The sequence below is a fragment of the Acartia tonsa genome, chromosome 6 (assembly GCF_053477335.1).
Source record: "Acartia tonsa isolate MP-2025a chromosome 6, ASM5347733v1, whole genome shotgun sequence".
NCBI classification, from domain to species: Eukaryota; Metazoa; Arthropoda; class Copepoda; order Calanoida; family Acartiidae; genus Acartia; species Acartia tonsa.
In genome coordinates, this window is record NC_137265.1 from 4,206,574 (window position 1) to 4,224,396 (window position 17,823).

A 17,823-nucleotide genomic window follows, 5' to 3' on the forward strand; every position below is an offset into this window, starting at 1 on the left:
ACTTAACAGATACAGTTAAGAATATGTATATTACTTTTAAATGTAATACAATGGTTTTTTTAGTTGAAAAAGTAAAATTAATTCTTTTTATTATATGTTTTATTTGATTTTTTATGTGATTGCCCAGCCTACCACTGCCACTAACTGCCAATAAGCAACGCAAGGATTCACTTTTAACATTAATATAGTACAATTTTTATATCCTTTTGTCATTTAATTGTTATTGTTGTGTTTTACTTTGTTTTATTGTTTTACCATCTTACTGCCTACTAACATAATTAAAAGCCAGGAAGGGAGGGGACAATGGGCTGTTTATTACACTAGTCCCTAAAGTTTAATAATAACGTTTTATTATTCATTAGCCCAACAACTTTGGAGACATATATTGATTTTTTATTGGTTGGTCCATTTTATTGAGTGTTCAAGAAATTCAACCACTAATTTTAATCTACCCAAAGGTATCATTTGGGATGTACATCAATTTATCGGCCATTGTCTTATCCCTTTAGATCCCTGATTAAAAGCTGTGAATTTTCAATAAATTTTGTACTAACATAAAAATTGATTGCAGACCTTTTTAAAACAGCAAGAACTGAAGAAAAAAGTTGATTATGTCCCGGGCTAAATATTTGGTAGGAGAAAATGTTCTCTGCTATCAGGGCCAACTTATTTATGATGCGAAAATCATTGATATTAAAAAGGTACCTAATTTTTTTTTATTTATAGAACTGAATTTTTAATCTTATATAAAAGTAACAGGATCTGTGCCTGTCTGTCTGTGCCGTAGGATATCTACAGTGTAACCTCTCGTGGATTCTGTGAAGGTTTATGACTATTTTGGGGATGGTTCCACCACCCTCCCAGGAGAAATCGTCCCTAGAAAAAATAACCCTTCCAACAATTTTTTTAATTGATATCATTGATTTATGTTAGCCCGGGCCTTCGGCCCCTCGTGGCTAACAAAACTAGTGTTAATCTTATGATTTTTATATCCTAGGAAAGCTGTCAATAATACGATGCGATAAATAACTATTATGACAAGGTATTTATTATTTAGAATACACCAGAATGGAGCTACCTTGTGCATTACAAAGGTTGGAATAAGAGCTGGGATGAATGGATTGATGATAAAAGGAATTATATTATATTTCTTATTACTATTTGTAGCAATAGATATATAGGATATACGTGAACATATTGACAGGAGAAAATTTGTTGTCAATTTAGCTATTATGATTCTCTTTTATTGGTCGGTTCGTTTATTCAATAAGAATGGAGGAGATGGGGGTAAAAGGGTTGGATGGGGGAGATCGTTATTTTAGCCTGTTGCGAAACATCACTTAGAAAATCATGAAAATCTGGTGCAACATCCAAGTAATACCATATCGATTTTAGAAGCAAAATTTATATCTTGAGTAATGGTACAGCCCTATGACATCGGGGAGGGAGGGGACATTTGGGCTGTTTTTTACACTAGTCCCCAAAGTTTTATAATATTACCTATTTTTGTTCGTCATCCCAATAACTTTATAGAATTTTGATTGGAGGGTTAATAAGTGTATAAACGTTTCAACCACTAATTGTATCTACATAAGGAATATTTTTTTGTATAATCATTGGAGATGTTCCTGGATTTATTAGCAGTTTTCTTATCTCTTAAAATCCCTGGTATGAAATAAACATAAAAAAAGAGTCAATAAAAAATGGGAAATAAATTAAAACTTGTAATAGCCACACCCACACTTAGAACATAAAAATAGCTAGGTAGATAATGTAAAAATGTCATGTAGGGTTGGTTGTTTTTTACGGTTTAAAAAGCCACAGAATATCTTTTTTGTTCATTCGAGTTAAAGATAAAGCTAATAATAGAAATATAAAATAATCTAGATTATTGAAAACCTCAGCAGAAAATATTGCCAAGCAAAAGAAACTCCAAGACGAATGTGAGCCCAAGATGAAGCATGCCTCAAAGAGGAGCGGAGCTGCTCTAAACTATATAGACCCCAAACAACCAAAGAGATCCGCCACTCCCTCAAGTGATATTACTGACGTTAAGAATAAAGGCAGGATATTATTTACCTTTATGGAAAAGAGAAAACAAGGGTGACAACAATCATAGACAGTGAAATTAGGGAGGAAGGGGACATTTGGCAGTCTGTTACGCTAGTCCCCAAAGTTATATATTTTTTATTTTCTGATGTATATTTTTTAGGGGACTTTTATTAAATTTTGATTGATTGGTTGACTAAGTTGAGTGTCTAAACGTTTCAACCGCTATCTGCAATCTACAGAAGGGATAATTTTGTGTATCATCATTGGGGATCTACATAAATTTATCGGCCATTGTCTTATCCCTTTAGGTAGATAAAATATTTTAAGATCTTAGTGATAAAGGTATATGCAATAAAGGCGTCGAGTACGTGAGATCCCGAAGTAATTCTGATGCAAGCATACAAAGTGTGAAAAGCAACGTATCAACAAGCTCAAGTAAAGGCAAACAATCATTTTCATTATTAGAACAGCGATGCGAAAAAAAATAGTATTAAGACAGTGGGACATTTTATCTCAAGATAATTATTTTGTCTTTAATGTTAGCAAAAGTATTTTTTTTAAAATTAAGGTAAAGAATAGAGTAGGTATTGGTTAGTATGTTCATGGGGTGGTGACCCTGTGCCAACTTTCAATTTATTCTTTAAATATCAGCCAAAAGCGCCGGAAATATTAACACTGCCAAGTCGCTAAAAAGGGATGAAAGCAATTTGCTAGCTGACGAAAAAGGTCCCAACCACTGGAACCAGGTAGATGTCTAGGTTATACATCTATTTTTAGAAATCTATTCTTGAGAATGAATATATTTATTGTCAATTTATAAGTTACGCTTCATTTTGAATACCTACCTAAAATTGATTTTATTTTTTTAATCTTTCTTTAAAAGTTTCAAATTAATTCAAAATAATTGTAACTATAATAAAAAGGTAAAGCTGGACCAAAATCCGCCCAACAAAACAAAAAGGTATTTCCAAACAAGAATAAGAACGCCAAAAATGGGAAAGCAACACCGCAGGTAAAATAAATTCTTTATTTTTAGTCAATCATAATGTTTTCAGTATGGCTTCGAAGCCGATTAATGTCCGCTGGATTAGAACCGGTTCTCAGCTTTACTGAAAAACAATGTATAGAATCATTTTATAGACACTTTTCCACGAATACCTATTCAAATAAAATCATATTTTTAAAATTTTCGTTTTAATATCCGCGAAAAGCTGTCTATAATACGATGCGATAAATAACTATAACAGGTACAATACAACATAAGAATTAAACTTACCTGTCATTTCAAAAAATCTTACCTACCTATTCTTTTTTAGTAGCGAAGCTACTCTATAATTCACTTTGTCCGTCCGTCAGTCAGTCCGTCCGTAACGCTATGGGGGAAATGGGATTTACTCAGCTCCTATAAAAGATAGAATCAGACTGGCCAGAGTGTACGTTTTGTACGTTACGCATCGAATCTGTGTACGTTCTGGACGTTATTTTGATATGTGTACGTAATGTATTTTGAAATTTGTATTTTTGTACGTTTTACGTTTTTTTTTTTAAATAATAAGAATCAAATATTAGCAGAAAAGTAATTTGTATGTTTTGTACGAAAATTTTTGCAAAAACAATAGGTGTATCATTTAAATGAATTCAATAATATCTTCAATTTTCATAAAACAAAAATATGTATGTAAATTATGCATATATGTTATTAGAACTTACAGTTTAAAATGGATTTGAAATATATGTCCTATAGATATAGTTTAAACTATTGAACAGAAAGAGATATGCAGTTGACTAAATTCAAGTTTAAATGCATTTCATGCTACTACCCCTTTAATAGATTTTACGATAATTTTTTTCAAATTCTTTATATACTTGGGTAAATTTTCCGAGATATCATATGGTGCACAGTGTAGGATTAAGAAGTCTTATTTTTTGGTATCTTCAGTTTTTAAAGAATAAGAATCAAATATAAGTATAAAAGTATCTGTATATTTATTTGTATTTGTACAAAAAGTATTACAAAAATAGTATATTATCTATAATGCAAAGTAGAATGATGTCTATCCGTCTGCTTGTCCGTCTGTATATCAGAAGCTTAATATCTCAGTAACCACTGAACCTATTGTGCTCTACTCTTCATGGAATATACCTAATAGTCCTGTGATGGTTTTTGATATTTTCTTTGGGGGAGGGACACTTAAAGCTTTTTACTTTCTACTAGGATTAGAGGCTTCGTATCCCTCTTTTATAGAATCGTTTGTTGGAAATTTGTCCAAAAAAAATATAAAAAAAGATTGTGATTATTTTTTTCATTTAGGCTTCGCCCCAGGGTGCGGTGGGGGTTCCCCCACCCCGCTGATTTGCATTAGTTTAAAAAAATAAATTGAGGGGTGGTTGATTTTTTTTTGGGGGGGGGTGGGTTTTCCACACTCTAAGAAAATAGCCTAAAACTACCACAGGACTAGTAGATATATTCCCTGAAGATTAGAATTTAGAACCCAATCTGTTCAGCGGTTACCAAGATCTTAAGCTTTAGACATACAGGCATTGATTTACTTTGTATTAAAGACTAGTATTTTCTGAGATCTTTAGCAATAGACAAAATAACTCTATATCCTATTATATGTTTATCCTATAAATCCTTTTTTTTCTGTAACAAAGAATCTCGCTAACTGCTGAACCGACATGATCTTTGTGAGGTTGTAGGCTATTTTCTCTGTCCTTCCATATCCCTTCAAGAACCTGTATTCAAAATGGTAGAAAAATAGCCTAAAACCATCTCGGTAACTGTGTGAAGTAGTTATGAAAATCTTAAGCATCAGACAAAAAACTTACTACTTTATATAATAGAATATACTTAGTACGTGATAACAGGATGTATGTCTCTCTGTCAGTTTATTTGTAACCGCTAAACCGATATGGTTCTCTTTTACAGGGTAGCTTCTCATAGGTCCTGGGAGAGGGTACAACCACCCTCCCAAGAGAAACTACTCTTAGAAAAAAATCACAACCCTTCCCCTATTTTTTCTTTCTTTTTAAAATTGAAATCAGAAATGGGGGTGGTCTACTCCCCCTTCCCTCACTAAAAAAATTATTAGCGAAGCTACTCTATAATCACTTTGTCAGTCCGTTATGCTATCGGAGAAACGTGATTTTCTCGGCTCCTGTTTTTTGATTGAATAAGTTCACATTCTACATATTTTCATTGAGATTTGCCTTTCGGTTGGGTGCTAGATCTATTCCTAGATTTTCTTTTTTTCATGGTTTTCTCGACTTTTATTCAAGATAGACGGCTGAAATTTTCAGGGAATAAATAAATTCACATTCTACATATTTTCAAAAAGTTTCTTTAAGGTTTGTCTATTTGTTGTAGTGCTAGATCGATTCCTAGATGTATAGGTTTTTGTGATTTTCACAACTCATATTCCTGATAGACGGTTGTAATTTTCAGGGATTGTATTAGTTTTCATTCTTAATACTTCTACTAAATTTCATTGAGATTTGCTTATTGGTTGGGGGGCTGAATTTATTCCTAGATTTTCACGTTATTATATATTTTTAAAAGGTTTTGTGATTTATTTAAATAAGTTAAATGCTTATTTTTTACGACACTACTCTATAGTTTATATAGTTCCCAGATTTCCATCCATAACTTTTGAGCTTCGCTACTTAAGGATGTTGTCATCCTTGTTTTTTACTTTTTATTTTTAAATAAAAAAATGGGTTTTTGAATTCAACTCCCCCCCCCCCCCCTAATCAAGTTCCTCTAGAGGCCTCTAAGGGCGTAGTCGCTGGTCCTTATAATAGGATATACTTTGTACATAATAACAGAATGTCTGTTTGTTTGAACCAAAGAATCTCGCTAACCACGGAACCGATATGGTTCTCCTTAACAGGATAGCTTATCATAGGTTTTTGGAAGTTTTATAACTATTTTGGGGATGAGTATCACCATCCACCCTCCCAAGAGAAATTGACTTTAGAAAAAAAACCACCTCCTCCCCCCAAAAATGAATTTTAATTGCGATTTTAAGTTAATTTTTTTCCAGATGTCTATAAATAACTTTTGAGCTTTGCTACTTATGTATGTTGTCATCCATGTTTTTTTTATTGAATTCAACTCTCCCCTCCTCAAGTGCCCCTAGAGGCCTTTAGGAGCGTAGACGCTAGTTCTTTTGAATAGAGTAATAGGATATCTTGTGTCTGTCAGTTCGCTATGGTTCTCCTTTACAGGTAGCTGCTAGTAGACTTAAATGTATTGATAATAGGTAACTAGGAAATTATTTAACTTATTTTTATTAGGAATGTACGTTTTTGTACGTTTTTTTACTTTTTTTATGTACGTAACGTATTTTTTTGTGTACGTTATGTACGTTTTTATTTTCAAAATTGGCTGGCCAGTCTGTAGAATGCTGAAATTTTTTGACAACATTCATATTATTATGGAGCACAATTGACTATAAAACATCATTTGCGGTCGGACCGATTTTTAGCAGGTTTTAGGCTATTTTTATATTTTTCACATTTTTCTCCATATCTTCAGTGTATGGTCCGATTTTCAAAATTTTTTCAGTTATAGATATCAAAATTAAATTTCCCGTCTTTTAAAGATGACAACCATGACGGCCAAGACTGCCTTTTCAGCAGGTTTTAGGCTGTTTTTTTTATATTTTTAACATTTTTCTCCATATCTTCAGTGTTTATAGTCCGATTTTCAAAATTTTTTCAGTTGTAGATATCAAAATTAAATTTCCCGTCTTTAAAGGAAATAACCATGACAGCCAGACTGCCTTTTTGGCAGGTTTTAGGCTATTTATAAATATATTTAACACTTTTTTCCATATCTTCAGTGTATATGGTCCGATTTTCCAAATTTTTAAAGTTTTTAAGGATTTAAAAATTAAATTTTTTGTTGTTTTAAGAAAACAACCATGGCGGCCAGACTGCCTTTTATCAGGTTTTTGGCTATTTTTATATGTTTTACATATTTCCCAATATCTTTGTTTACTTTGATCCAATTTTCAAACTTTTATGGGATATCACTGTCAAAATAATTTTTCCCATTGTTATGAGCATCTTTAATATTATTTACTTTGACCATCGTCATCATACAAAATAAAACAAGGTTTCATATTTATTTTATCCAATAAATCTATTCTTGATTTTAGTAAAAACCTTTTAAATCTACCTGTACGTATTCCCATCTTCGATTTTTTTGTGCTTCGCTACTTATGGATGTTGTCATCCTTGTTCAATTATTCATTCTCTTTCATCTTCGAAAAATAATTTTTATTAATTTTAGATGCTAGAGAAACCCAAAGCTCCACGAAGAATGTTTGGTGAAAGTATTCAGTTGGAATTACCAGGCATAACTCATTAATTTCAAATTATAATCAATATAGTTTTCACTAGGACAGATTATGATTTAAATACAAGTTTGGTTACCCCAAATTTTAAGCAAGTTATACTGTTTTATTTATCACACAAGAAACTCCAGAGAGAGAGGGGACAATGGGCTGTTTATTTCACTGGTCCCCAAAGTTTTATTATAATAAAGTTTTCTTATTCTTTGGCTTAATAAACTTTGTGGACCTTAGTGAATTTCGATTCAATCGTTTCAACCACCAATTTAAAGCTACATAAGGATTAATTTTATTTGTCATCATTCATAGGGGAGTACATCAATTTATCAGTCTTATCCCTTTAGATCCCAGCAGAAACTCAGTGGTAGTCAATCTAGTTAAATACTCTACATAAAATTATCCCTTAAGCTAGTCTAAACCTGTTGGAATTGCAAGAAAGTAAAATAATGATTTTTTATTAGATAACCTGAAGTCAGTCCTTGTTGATGACTATGACTACATGCTAAGACAGAGGAAACTAGCCTCTATACCTGCCAGGTTAATATATTAGATAATATTTCTATGTTGATAACTATGACTACATGCTAAGACAGAGGAAAATAGCCTCTATACCTGCCAGGTTAATATATTAGATAATATTTCTATGTTGATGACTATGACTACATGCTAAGACAGAGGAAACTAGCCTCTATACCTGCCAGGTTAATATATTAGATAATGTTGCTATGTTGATAACTATGACTACATGCTAAGACAGAGGAAACTAGCCTCTATACCTGCCAGGTTAATATATTAGATAATATTTCTATGTTGATAACTATGACTACATGCTAAGACAGAGGAAACTAGCCTCACACCCCTCCTCAACTGAACTTTATATTAAAAAAATGTCCCAAACATTCGGACAATTGGGCGTTCAAATAGGACCTAGTGGTAGTTAGAATCAGGTGAGAACAAAATCCTAGCCGTTCCTTCTTGCCAGATATGGCCATTTTAAGATTTTAGTCAAATTACACTAAATAACCTGATACAAACTTCACTCTTCTTTGAATATTTTAGTTTAATTGTAGTGGGACAGCCCCAAAATAGAAAAGCTTTGCTCTTCTGACCAAACTGACCGCCTGGAGTACCTAACAGGAAGTGCCTTATTGTGTTAACACAAGTTGGGATTCGAACCCATTCCCAAAACTATCCAAAGTGGAATAGCTGTATATTACAGCATGACGACAGTAATTTATTTACGAGGCTTGGGCAATGGATGCCCCTGTAGATACCCTCTGCTAATCCTGGCTGTTGTTGGTGATCAGCAGGGTCAGCTCCTTGTTGGACTTGTACCTGGGGTTCCCCATAGCCAGGCCTCTGCGCTGGAAGTTTGGCCTGGTCTTGACCACCATCTCTGTCCTGAGGGTTAGTTTGATGTGTCTGGTCCCTCCCCATGCTTGGCAGGGCTGGGGCCACTGGCTTAATGGGAGTGGGGGCAACCATGGCTACTCTCCCAACTGATCTATACCATCAACTTAGGTCCATCAAACAGTTACTGTGTCCCCCAACTCCATCAGAAAGAACCCTTCAAGGTTTAGGGTATGGTTCAAGATGCACACCAGCATCTTGCATCCTAAGCATAGGTATGCGGCCCACCACCTGCAGCTATCATTCTGTGGCAGCTGTGCTGAACTGGGATTGGCAAGGGAGCATCTCATCTTAGCTCTACCCTGATCTTGATCCTCCAGGAGATCACGGTGGTGTGCATCTTGAACTATGCCCCAAACCTGGGAGGGTTCTTTCTGAGGGAGTTGGGGGACACAGTTACTGTTTGATGGAGCTGATGGTATGGATCAGTTGGGAGGGTAGCCATGGTCGCCCCCACTCCCATTAAGCCAGTGGCCCCAGCCCTACCAAGCCTGGGAAAGGACCAGAGCCCCTTAAACTACCAGCAACTGGAGGCAAGATTCGCTCTAGCCATACAAAAAACTGTCTAGCCAAGGCAGCTCTCATGAGGCCACTGTAAGCCACAGCCATTGTCCCCATTTCTTCAGAGCTGACTGATGACCAAGTTGGGTAGCATGGAGTTGTTGGCCATTCCCATCAAGGTAGGGGCCCCTAGAAGGTGAAACTGGATAGGGTTGGGTTTACACATCAAACTGCCCCCCAGGACAGAAATGGTGGTCAAGACCAGGCTGTACTTCAAGCGCAGGGGTTGATTGTTGGGAAACCCAGGTACAAGTCCAACAAGGAGCTGATCCTGCTGATCAGCAACAACAGTCAGGATCAGCAGAGGGTATCCATTGCCCGAGCCTAATATAAAAATTACTGTCATCAAGCTGTAGTATACAGCTATTCCAAGTTGGATAGTTTTGGGAATGGGTTCGAATCCCAACTTGTGTTAACACTTTAAGGCACTCCCTGTTAGGACCTCCAGGCAGTCAGTTTGGTCAGAGGAGCAAAGCTACTCTATTTTGGGACTGTCCCACTAAAATATTACACTAAAATAAAAAGAAGAGTGAAGTTTGAATCAGGTTATTTAGTGTAATTTGACTAAAATCTTAAAATGACCATATCTGGCAAGAAGGAACGGCTAGGATTTTGTTTTCAACTGATTCTAACTACCACTAGGTCCTATTTGAACGCCCAATTGTCCGAATGTTTGGGACATTTTTTTAGTATAAAGTTCGGTTGAGGAGGGGTGTGGCCTCTATACCTGCCAGGTTAATATATTAGATAATATTTCTATGTTGATAACTATGACTACAGGCTAAGACAGAGGAAACTAGCCTCTATACCTGCCAGGTTAATATATTAGATAATATTTCTATGTTGATGACTATGACTACATGCTAAGACAGAGGAAACTAGCCTCTATACCTGCCAGGTTAATATATTAGATAATATTTCTATGTTGATAACTATGACTACATGCTAAGACAGAGGAAACTAGCCTCTATACCTGCCAGGTTAATATATTAGATAATATTTCTATGTTGATGACTATGACTACATGCTAAGACAGAGGAAACTAGCCTCTATACCTGCCAGGTTAATATATTAGATAATATTTCTATGTTGATAACTATGACTACATGCTCAGACAGAGGAAACTAGCCTCTATACCTGCCAGGTTAATATATTAGATAATATTTCTATGTTGATGACTATGTCTACATGCTAAGACAGAGGAAACTAGCCTCTATACCTGCCAGGTTAATATATTAGATAATATTTCTATGTTGATGACTATGTCTACATGCTTAGACAGAGGAAACTAGCCTCTATACCTGCCAGGTTAATATATTAGATAATATTTCTATGTTGATGACTATGACTACATGCTTAGACAGAGGAAACTAGCCTCTATACCTGCCAGGTTAATATATTAGATAATATTTCTATGTTGATAACTATGACTACACAGGGAGTAAGGGAGGGGACAATGGGCAGTTAATTCAATTTTATAGTTGTGACCCTTTAAGGTTGAAAACCCAGATATTTCCAGATAAAACAAGTATTTGCAATATAGCAACCTTTAGTGGAAATTTTTGTCTTTTTGAATTGTTTTTAATTCGAAATGCACCATCCTTAAACTGATGCTTTACTACAAGCCTTTGATTCTTGAGATCAAAACCCTTGTTTACAATTCATTTCCATAATTGTTATTATCTAAACTTCGGAAAATTAAGGAAACATGCCATTTTACTTTTACAACATCTTTTACCCAAATTTTTTTATTGTATTTATTAAAAAGCTTAGACATGAAAAAGCCTTTAAATAATTATATTACAAAACTTACTAAAACAATTACCTTCCTACAGAACTTTTAACTCAAGATATTTCATTTAACGAAATAAAAATGAGATACCTTGCGTCAAAATTTCATACTACATAAATGAAATAGTGTAGAACATAAGTACATCTTAATTTTAAAGATCTTAAGGTTTAAGTAACATATCTTAGGATAACTGGTAGCTGCGCTCCTAGCATCCAGGACAGAAAAATAAAATAACACCATCTTGAGATTTTAATGATAAACAAACCTTGATCAACTGAGGACTTTGTGAATTTTCCTTAAAATTTTGAAATTAATCGGATCATTAATTACAGAAATATTAAGCTAAAGACAAAAAACTTTTGCCTTTACATTAAATCAATAAGAAACATCTAACATGTCTAAAGTAACGAAAAGAGCTAACCGTTACGGACGTACAAATGTGCGGGATCTAATTATAGGAAGGCTTTGCTCATAATAACTAATAATCTTAATATAATTTCTTTCTACAACGCACTAATCGGAATGAATTTACATTAAACAAGAATTAGATATAAAAAATGTAATGATTCAATTTACAAAATAATTTTCAAAATCAAAATATTCTGTCTGCTTGTTATTGTTTATCTTTTTGTTGACGCGCTAGTTTGCCGCGAGATTATGCATGATTTTGCGTGACGTCATTCATAATTGGTCCCCAAGATTGGTTAGAAACTGCTAAATTCTTGCATGTTCCCTTTAAGCCAGTCCCCAAAGTCCGAGACTCCTAAAAATTGAATATTCGATCCATTGTCCCCTCCCTTACTCCCTGATGACTACATGCTCAGATTTCTAGATGCCCTAAGGGGGTATGGGCTTCTAGGGTAACAAACACTAAAATCCTAAGTTATGATTTTAAACTTCAAGATATAGACACAAAATATTTTATTGAAAGACTTTTTACATGGCTGAACAAAATAAACAATTTTTTTGCTTTCCCTCTCTTAATTTTTTTATGAATTGAAAATAATGAGGGTGGTAGTTTATTTTCCCCTATGCCTGACCCGTTTGGGGAAACCTAAATCTGAGGTACTCTAACGTTACCCAGTACCCAATATAACCTAACCTAACCTAACCTGACCAAAAGTAATAAACAAACAAACAACCTTTGACTAGGGGATGTGATTTAGACAAACAATTTAAGTAAAAATTTCCCAACAACCCTCTTCCCTTATCCCCCACCCCCACACATCTTACCCACTTCCCTTCAGCAACAACAAAAGATAGGAAACTGCAAACGCTTTAAATGTTTGTATGATATTCAGGTATAATGTAGAGGATTTACTGCAGGCCTACAGAAAATCCAGATCTGGTAGAGATGGTATGGACACACTCGCCAATGTCGATGAAATTTGCAGAGGATTGTTCATTTTTTATGACTTTTTTTCCAATACATAATGCTAAAAAATATGGTGAATTCTACCGTCTCTGTTTTAAACCCATTCTAAGTTTCTTTCCAAAGTATATACATTACACATACACAATATTAATATCCAAAACTTACACACACTTGCAGCAAAGATATGCTACCATTGAGGAATAATTTAACATTTTATTTAGTTGCTTTAATACTTTAATTAAACATAATATAAAGTAGTACATTTTAATTTCTGAAGCTAAAGATCACAGAAATTGCTAAATTGTACTTTTTAGGGAAGGTTTATAAATGTTTTAAGACTAGTTTCCAGACTTTCTTCGCTTAGAGGCGAAGCAACTAATAATTCTTTAAGATAGAAAAAAAGAACAATTTGTTTACCAGGAATGAAAGATTATTTCAACTCCGCCCTTGGTTGTCAGTTGCTGTACAAGTTTGAACGTGCCCAATACGCGGATCTTCTATCCACAAATCCTGGAGTTTCTGTATCAAAACTTTATGGTCCAATCCATCTTCTCAGGTGGGTATCAGGGATCAGCTAAAGGGATAAGACAATGGCCAATAAATTGATGTACATTACCAATGATGATACATAATTTACTTCTTCTGTAGATTAAAAATTGTAGTTGAAACGTTTGTACATTCAACTAAATGAAGCAACCAATAAGAATTCAATAAAAGTCTCCAGGGTTTTAAAGCAAATAAAAAACGTTATTATAAAACCATAAACTATAAAAATAAAACTATATAAAACAATGAAATTTGGGAACTTTAAAAAAAAAATTTAATTGGTTGGTTCATTAGGTTTTTAAAATGTTTCACCCACTACTTACACTCTACAGAATGTTTAATTTTGTGCATCATCACTAGGGATGTACATCAATTTATCAGCCATTGTCTTATCCCCTTAGATCCCTGGGTGTGTACAGCTTTATTTAGGGGGGGTTGGGGAGTGCGTAATGACATTTGAATTTGAATAATAAACTGTGAACAAAATGGTCTAAATATTAAGCTAGATTCTTGAAAATTGGTACATAAGCCTACATCTAAATGAAGAAAAAAATAAAAAATGTATAATATAATGCGACATGCGACAAGGCATTCCTCTTTCTATTAAAGCGTTTTTACTAGCTACTTAGGATTATACATATACAACCTGAATTAACAACCTTGTAATTTCAGACTAATAACGAAGCTTGGACCAATGTTAACCGCGGCTGATATGGATACAACCTCTCTAAATATCCTGATACAAGAAGTAACAAGATTTATTCAGTATATCTCAAAGCACAGGCATAACATAATAAGTTTTAGAATTAAATCTTTCAGTTAGGGAGTTGAATCCATTTTTATAGAAGCAGAAATATAATCTATGATTATGGTTTGGACCCTCTAAAACTGTAATCTACCCTTCCACTTTCCCCTCTCTTGGTGAAGATATCTTCAACGCCGATACGATTTTTGAAATATAAGATTCCACTTTTGTCTCTCTTGTTGAAGATATCTTCACCAAGAGAGGCAAAAGTGGAATCTTACATTTCAAAAATCGTATCGGCGTTGAAGATATCTTCACCAAGAGAAGGGAAAGTAGAATCTTACATTTCAAAAATCGTATCGGCGTTGAAGATATCTTCACCAAGAGGGGGGAAAGTGGAAAGGTAGATTACAGTTTTAGAGGGTCCAAACCATAATCATAGATTATATTTCTGCTTCTATAAAAATGGATTCAACTCCCTAACTGAAATATTTTGACAAAATTGACAATTATTAGGTAACGCTGTAATAAAAGCAAATTATAATATAGTTTTCAAAAAGATATTGTTTATTATGGTTAGACAATGGACTAATGCCACTTATAAGAGTAAAAGCATTGCCGAAATGAATGTATTCGACTTTCTTAACATATCTTTGATATACAAAAGCGAACACTTCTTTTTTTTTATAGAATAGCCACGTTGCCTCTGCATTCTAATTTTCAACGAATCTTCTTAGGTTAGTGGACATATTGACACACTATTCACGTGTTTAAAAAAGGACTTTCACACAAAGCGCCTGTTGAGCACCAAAAAAACCCATCCCCACCCCTCGAAAAAAATTGTAAATAGGGGGATAACCAGATCCAAATATAACCTGACCAAAAGTAATAAACGAAAAGCTACCCCCTATCTACCTGGATTTTATTCTAAAACTTATTAATCTATGAATTGTAGGAACACACTGTTCCAATCAGATGACTATGGCACAGCCTCCCCTGAATATCATAGAAGAGCATTGTAACCATTCTAAATTCAGTCATCATTAACATTTTTATCTGAGGTGGATTCTTTAAAAAAAAATAGGGTCACTGCATCGCTGCCTCGCCAAAATTGTTTTTGTGAAAAATCATCTAAAATCACATAAAAATCTACTAAAATTAAATAAAATCTTATGTTAATAATTTAATTTATGTGATTTTGGAGGATTTTTAAAAAAAAACAATTTTGTTGAGGCATCGATGCATCGACCCTATTTTTTAAAGAATCCCCCTCTAATCTGTTACAACGTTCAAGACTTGATGCTAGAAAGCAAGCCTTTTTTGTTAACATTTATTCTTGTGATATATTTATTAGAATTAATTTTTTTTTCAAAATGAACACAATGTAATATTGTAAAGTATTGCTGTAAACTGCCACAAGTATTTTTTTTCATTGCATTTTTTGATCATGTTAGGTATTGATTTTAAATTATTACTTAATTAGAAAAACTTCTTTTGAATATCCAATTCCCTAAAGAGATCACATTATTGTTATCAACACAATTTTTTTTGTAATCTATTGAAAATTAAGTTTTTCTAAATAAATAAACAGTTAGTTATTCAGTGTGTTTTCTTTATTGTATTTAGTGTTACAATACACAGTTTATGAAAAAGTTTGACGGGTATAGTCCCTTTTGTGGCAACGCCTCTTAAGGGTCGTTTCGTCGTTTTTTCACAGTAACTTTTCCCTTATTTCTATGGGCAATCACCTAACCTAACCTAAAACAATCTATCAAAAACTACTGTGAAAATACGATGAAACTCCCCTTAAGAGGCGTTGCCACGAAAAGAACTATACCCGAATAATCTATCCGGTCTGTTTTTTTTTGGATCAATGGATTTATTATTTCTTGGATCTTACACTAGATTATCATAAACTCTAATAAAGTTAAACTTGTAGCTGGCCAAAAAAAAGATCTTCCTATACACCCTCTTTATCCCCTACAACTTTAACAATATTCTGACATACCAAGGAATTTATAAACTTGATGGGTATAGGAAGGAAAAAAATAGAAGTCTATTTTTCATAGCAGCCCTTTTACGACAATAGCCTGGCAACAAATAAAGCTTTTGAAGCCTATAAAAATATTTAAGTAACAACTATAAATCTAAAAGTAAACTGTTTGTTTATATCTCAGTTGCTTGCTTGTCTAGATAGTGCAAGGATGTGCAGCAAAAAAAAATTTAAAATTGGGAAAGCTTAAAAAGAAGGTCACAAAATATTACGACAAATCCTGTCCATATAATAACTGATTATCTATTTAGTAGTGAAACAAATCAGGGAGTAAGGGAGGGGACAATGGATCGAATATTCAATCTTTAGGAGTCTCAGACTTTGGGTACTGGCTTAAAGGGAATGTGCAAGAATTTAGCAGTTTCTGACTGATTTTGGGTACTTGCGCAAGAAATGCCGCTACTCACTGTGTTAGTTTTGAATAATAAAGGTACTAAGAAAGAGAGGGAATGTCTGATTGAGCCAATAGGAGAATCGCATCGGAATTTACATTGGATCTCATTGGTTGAAATTATGTACACATTTTCCTACGAAGGCATGTTTTTTTTCATTTCATACATACATAAAAGTCAGCTGTTAACAGTATATTTTCTTAGTAGAAAGCTTTGCGGAATCAGAATTAATTGCCCAAAAATTTTGTTTACAATTTGAAAGCTTGAAACAAAGTTGGATTCTTAAAAAAAAAGTTAGGCTGGCAACTCGCTGGTGAGGCAAAATTATTTTTGTGAAAAATCCTCCAAAATCGAATAAAAAATTTTACAAAAATGAAATAAAATCTTAAGAGGGTTATTAACATATGATTTTGTTTAATTTTTTGTAGATTTTTAATGTGCTTTTGGATGATTTTTCACAAAAATAATTTTGCCTCACTATCGAATAGCGAGTCTATCATTTTTTAAGAATCCACATCAGCTTGAGTCGAAAGTAAACAATACTTTTGTCTGCTAGGAATGTTCTTTCTTAGATTTGACGAAAAAAGGGTTCAGAATATTCTTCTACTCTTCTATTTCTATTTTTTGAATATATATAGTTTTGCAGACAGAGAGTAGTTTATATATAAATACACGGCCCCCCTCCCATACTCTATTTCACTCCCTTCTCCCCCATCTCCTTTTTTAAAGTAGATGAGAAAGGGAAATGGAGAAGGGAGGTGGAGAAATAAACAGGATAAAAAGGGGCAGGAAGGCGTGTGGGTCATATTCTTGCCCAACCAGCTAGCAGTTACCCTACACGCCTGCCTGCCCCTTTTTTCTGTGTTCACATCACTTGCCTCCAAATCTCTTTTCTCTTTCCCTTTCATCTGGAGAGTTACATGGAGATTTTTCTAGTAATTAATTACAGAATGGTTATGTCAGTCTGTAATACTGGTAATCTAATTTTCAAATGATTGCTTTTTTTCTTGGAACTTTTTTCTTAGTTTATGGTTTTCTAGATTAAATTAACAATCACTTTACAATTTCCACCAAATTTTCTGGATTTTTCTGGATTTCATGGCCTTTCTTCAAAAACTCTTAAATTGAATTAATTGCCCATTGTCCCCTCCCTTACTCCCTGGAAACAAATGTAATCCATTAACTCTTAAAGAGATCACGAATTAGTTTTTTCAGAATTCATTTTTATTTACCTTTCCTTCTTTTTTAAGTAATTTTTGTAGAATAATTTCTTAAAAGTTCCAGTAAGTTAGAAAAAAATTAGATTAAAATTCCAAAATCAATTCCATACGAAGTTAATGTTAAAGTCTGAGCAACAATTAAACTATAAGAAAATAAGCCATTTCTTCGCTTGCAGATAAAAACAAAAAAATCAATACTTAGGAAATAATTTTGTAATAAACCTCTTTTAATATTTGTCTTCAAACTTTCTTTAAAATGTAATTACAAAATTCCTTTTATTTTATAAAATGATTAACTAAATTTCGGTATGTTTGAGCTG

At 33.6% G+C, this 17,823-nt stretch overlaps 2 protein-coding genes across 3 annotated transcripts in view; both read left to right on the forward strand.

Moving 5' to 3' along the window:
* Window positions 1–17,823, forward strand: part of LOC145321609 (F-box/WD repeat-containing protein 8-like) — a 70,822-nt gene that overhangs the window by 42,859 nt on the left and 10,140 nt on the right. The window lies entirely within an intron of this gene.
* On the forward strand, window positions 569–15,436 carry LOC145321610 (mortality factor 4-like protein 1). 2 transcript variants are annotated; one of them, XM_080163052.1, is made up of 12 exons: window positions 569–701; window positions 1,058–1,132; window positions 1,886–2,063; window positions 2,410–2,493; window positions 2,976–3,064; window positions 7,349–7,412; window positions 7,871–7,946; window positions 12,474–12,566; window positions 12,966–13,103; window positions 13,766–13,876; window positions 14,794–14,899; window positions 15,133–15,436. In XM_080163052.1, the coding sequence occupies exons 1-11, from the start codon at window positions 612–614 to the stop codon at window positions 14,858–14,860; spliced, it is 1,065 nt and encodes a 354-aa protein (XP_080019178.1). In that variant the 5' UTR covers window positions 569–611; the 3' UTR covers window positions 14,861–14,899; window positions 15,133–15,436. The 2 variants fall into 2 exon arrangements, with proteins under 2 accessions (XP_080019178.1, XP_080019179.1); XM_080163053.1 differs by lacking the exon at window positions 15,133–15,436 and having other exon boundaries at window positions 2,410–2,487; window positions 14,794–14,969.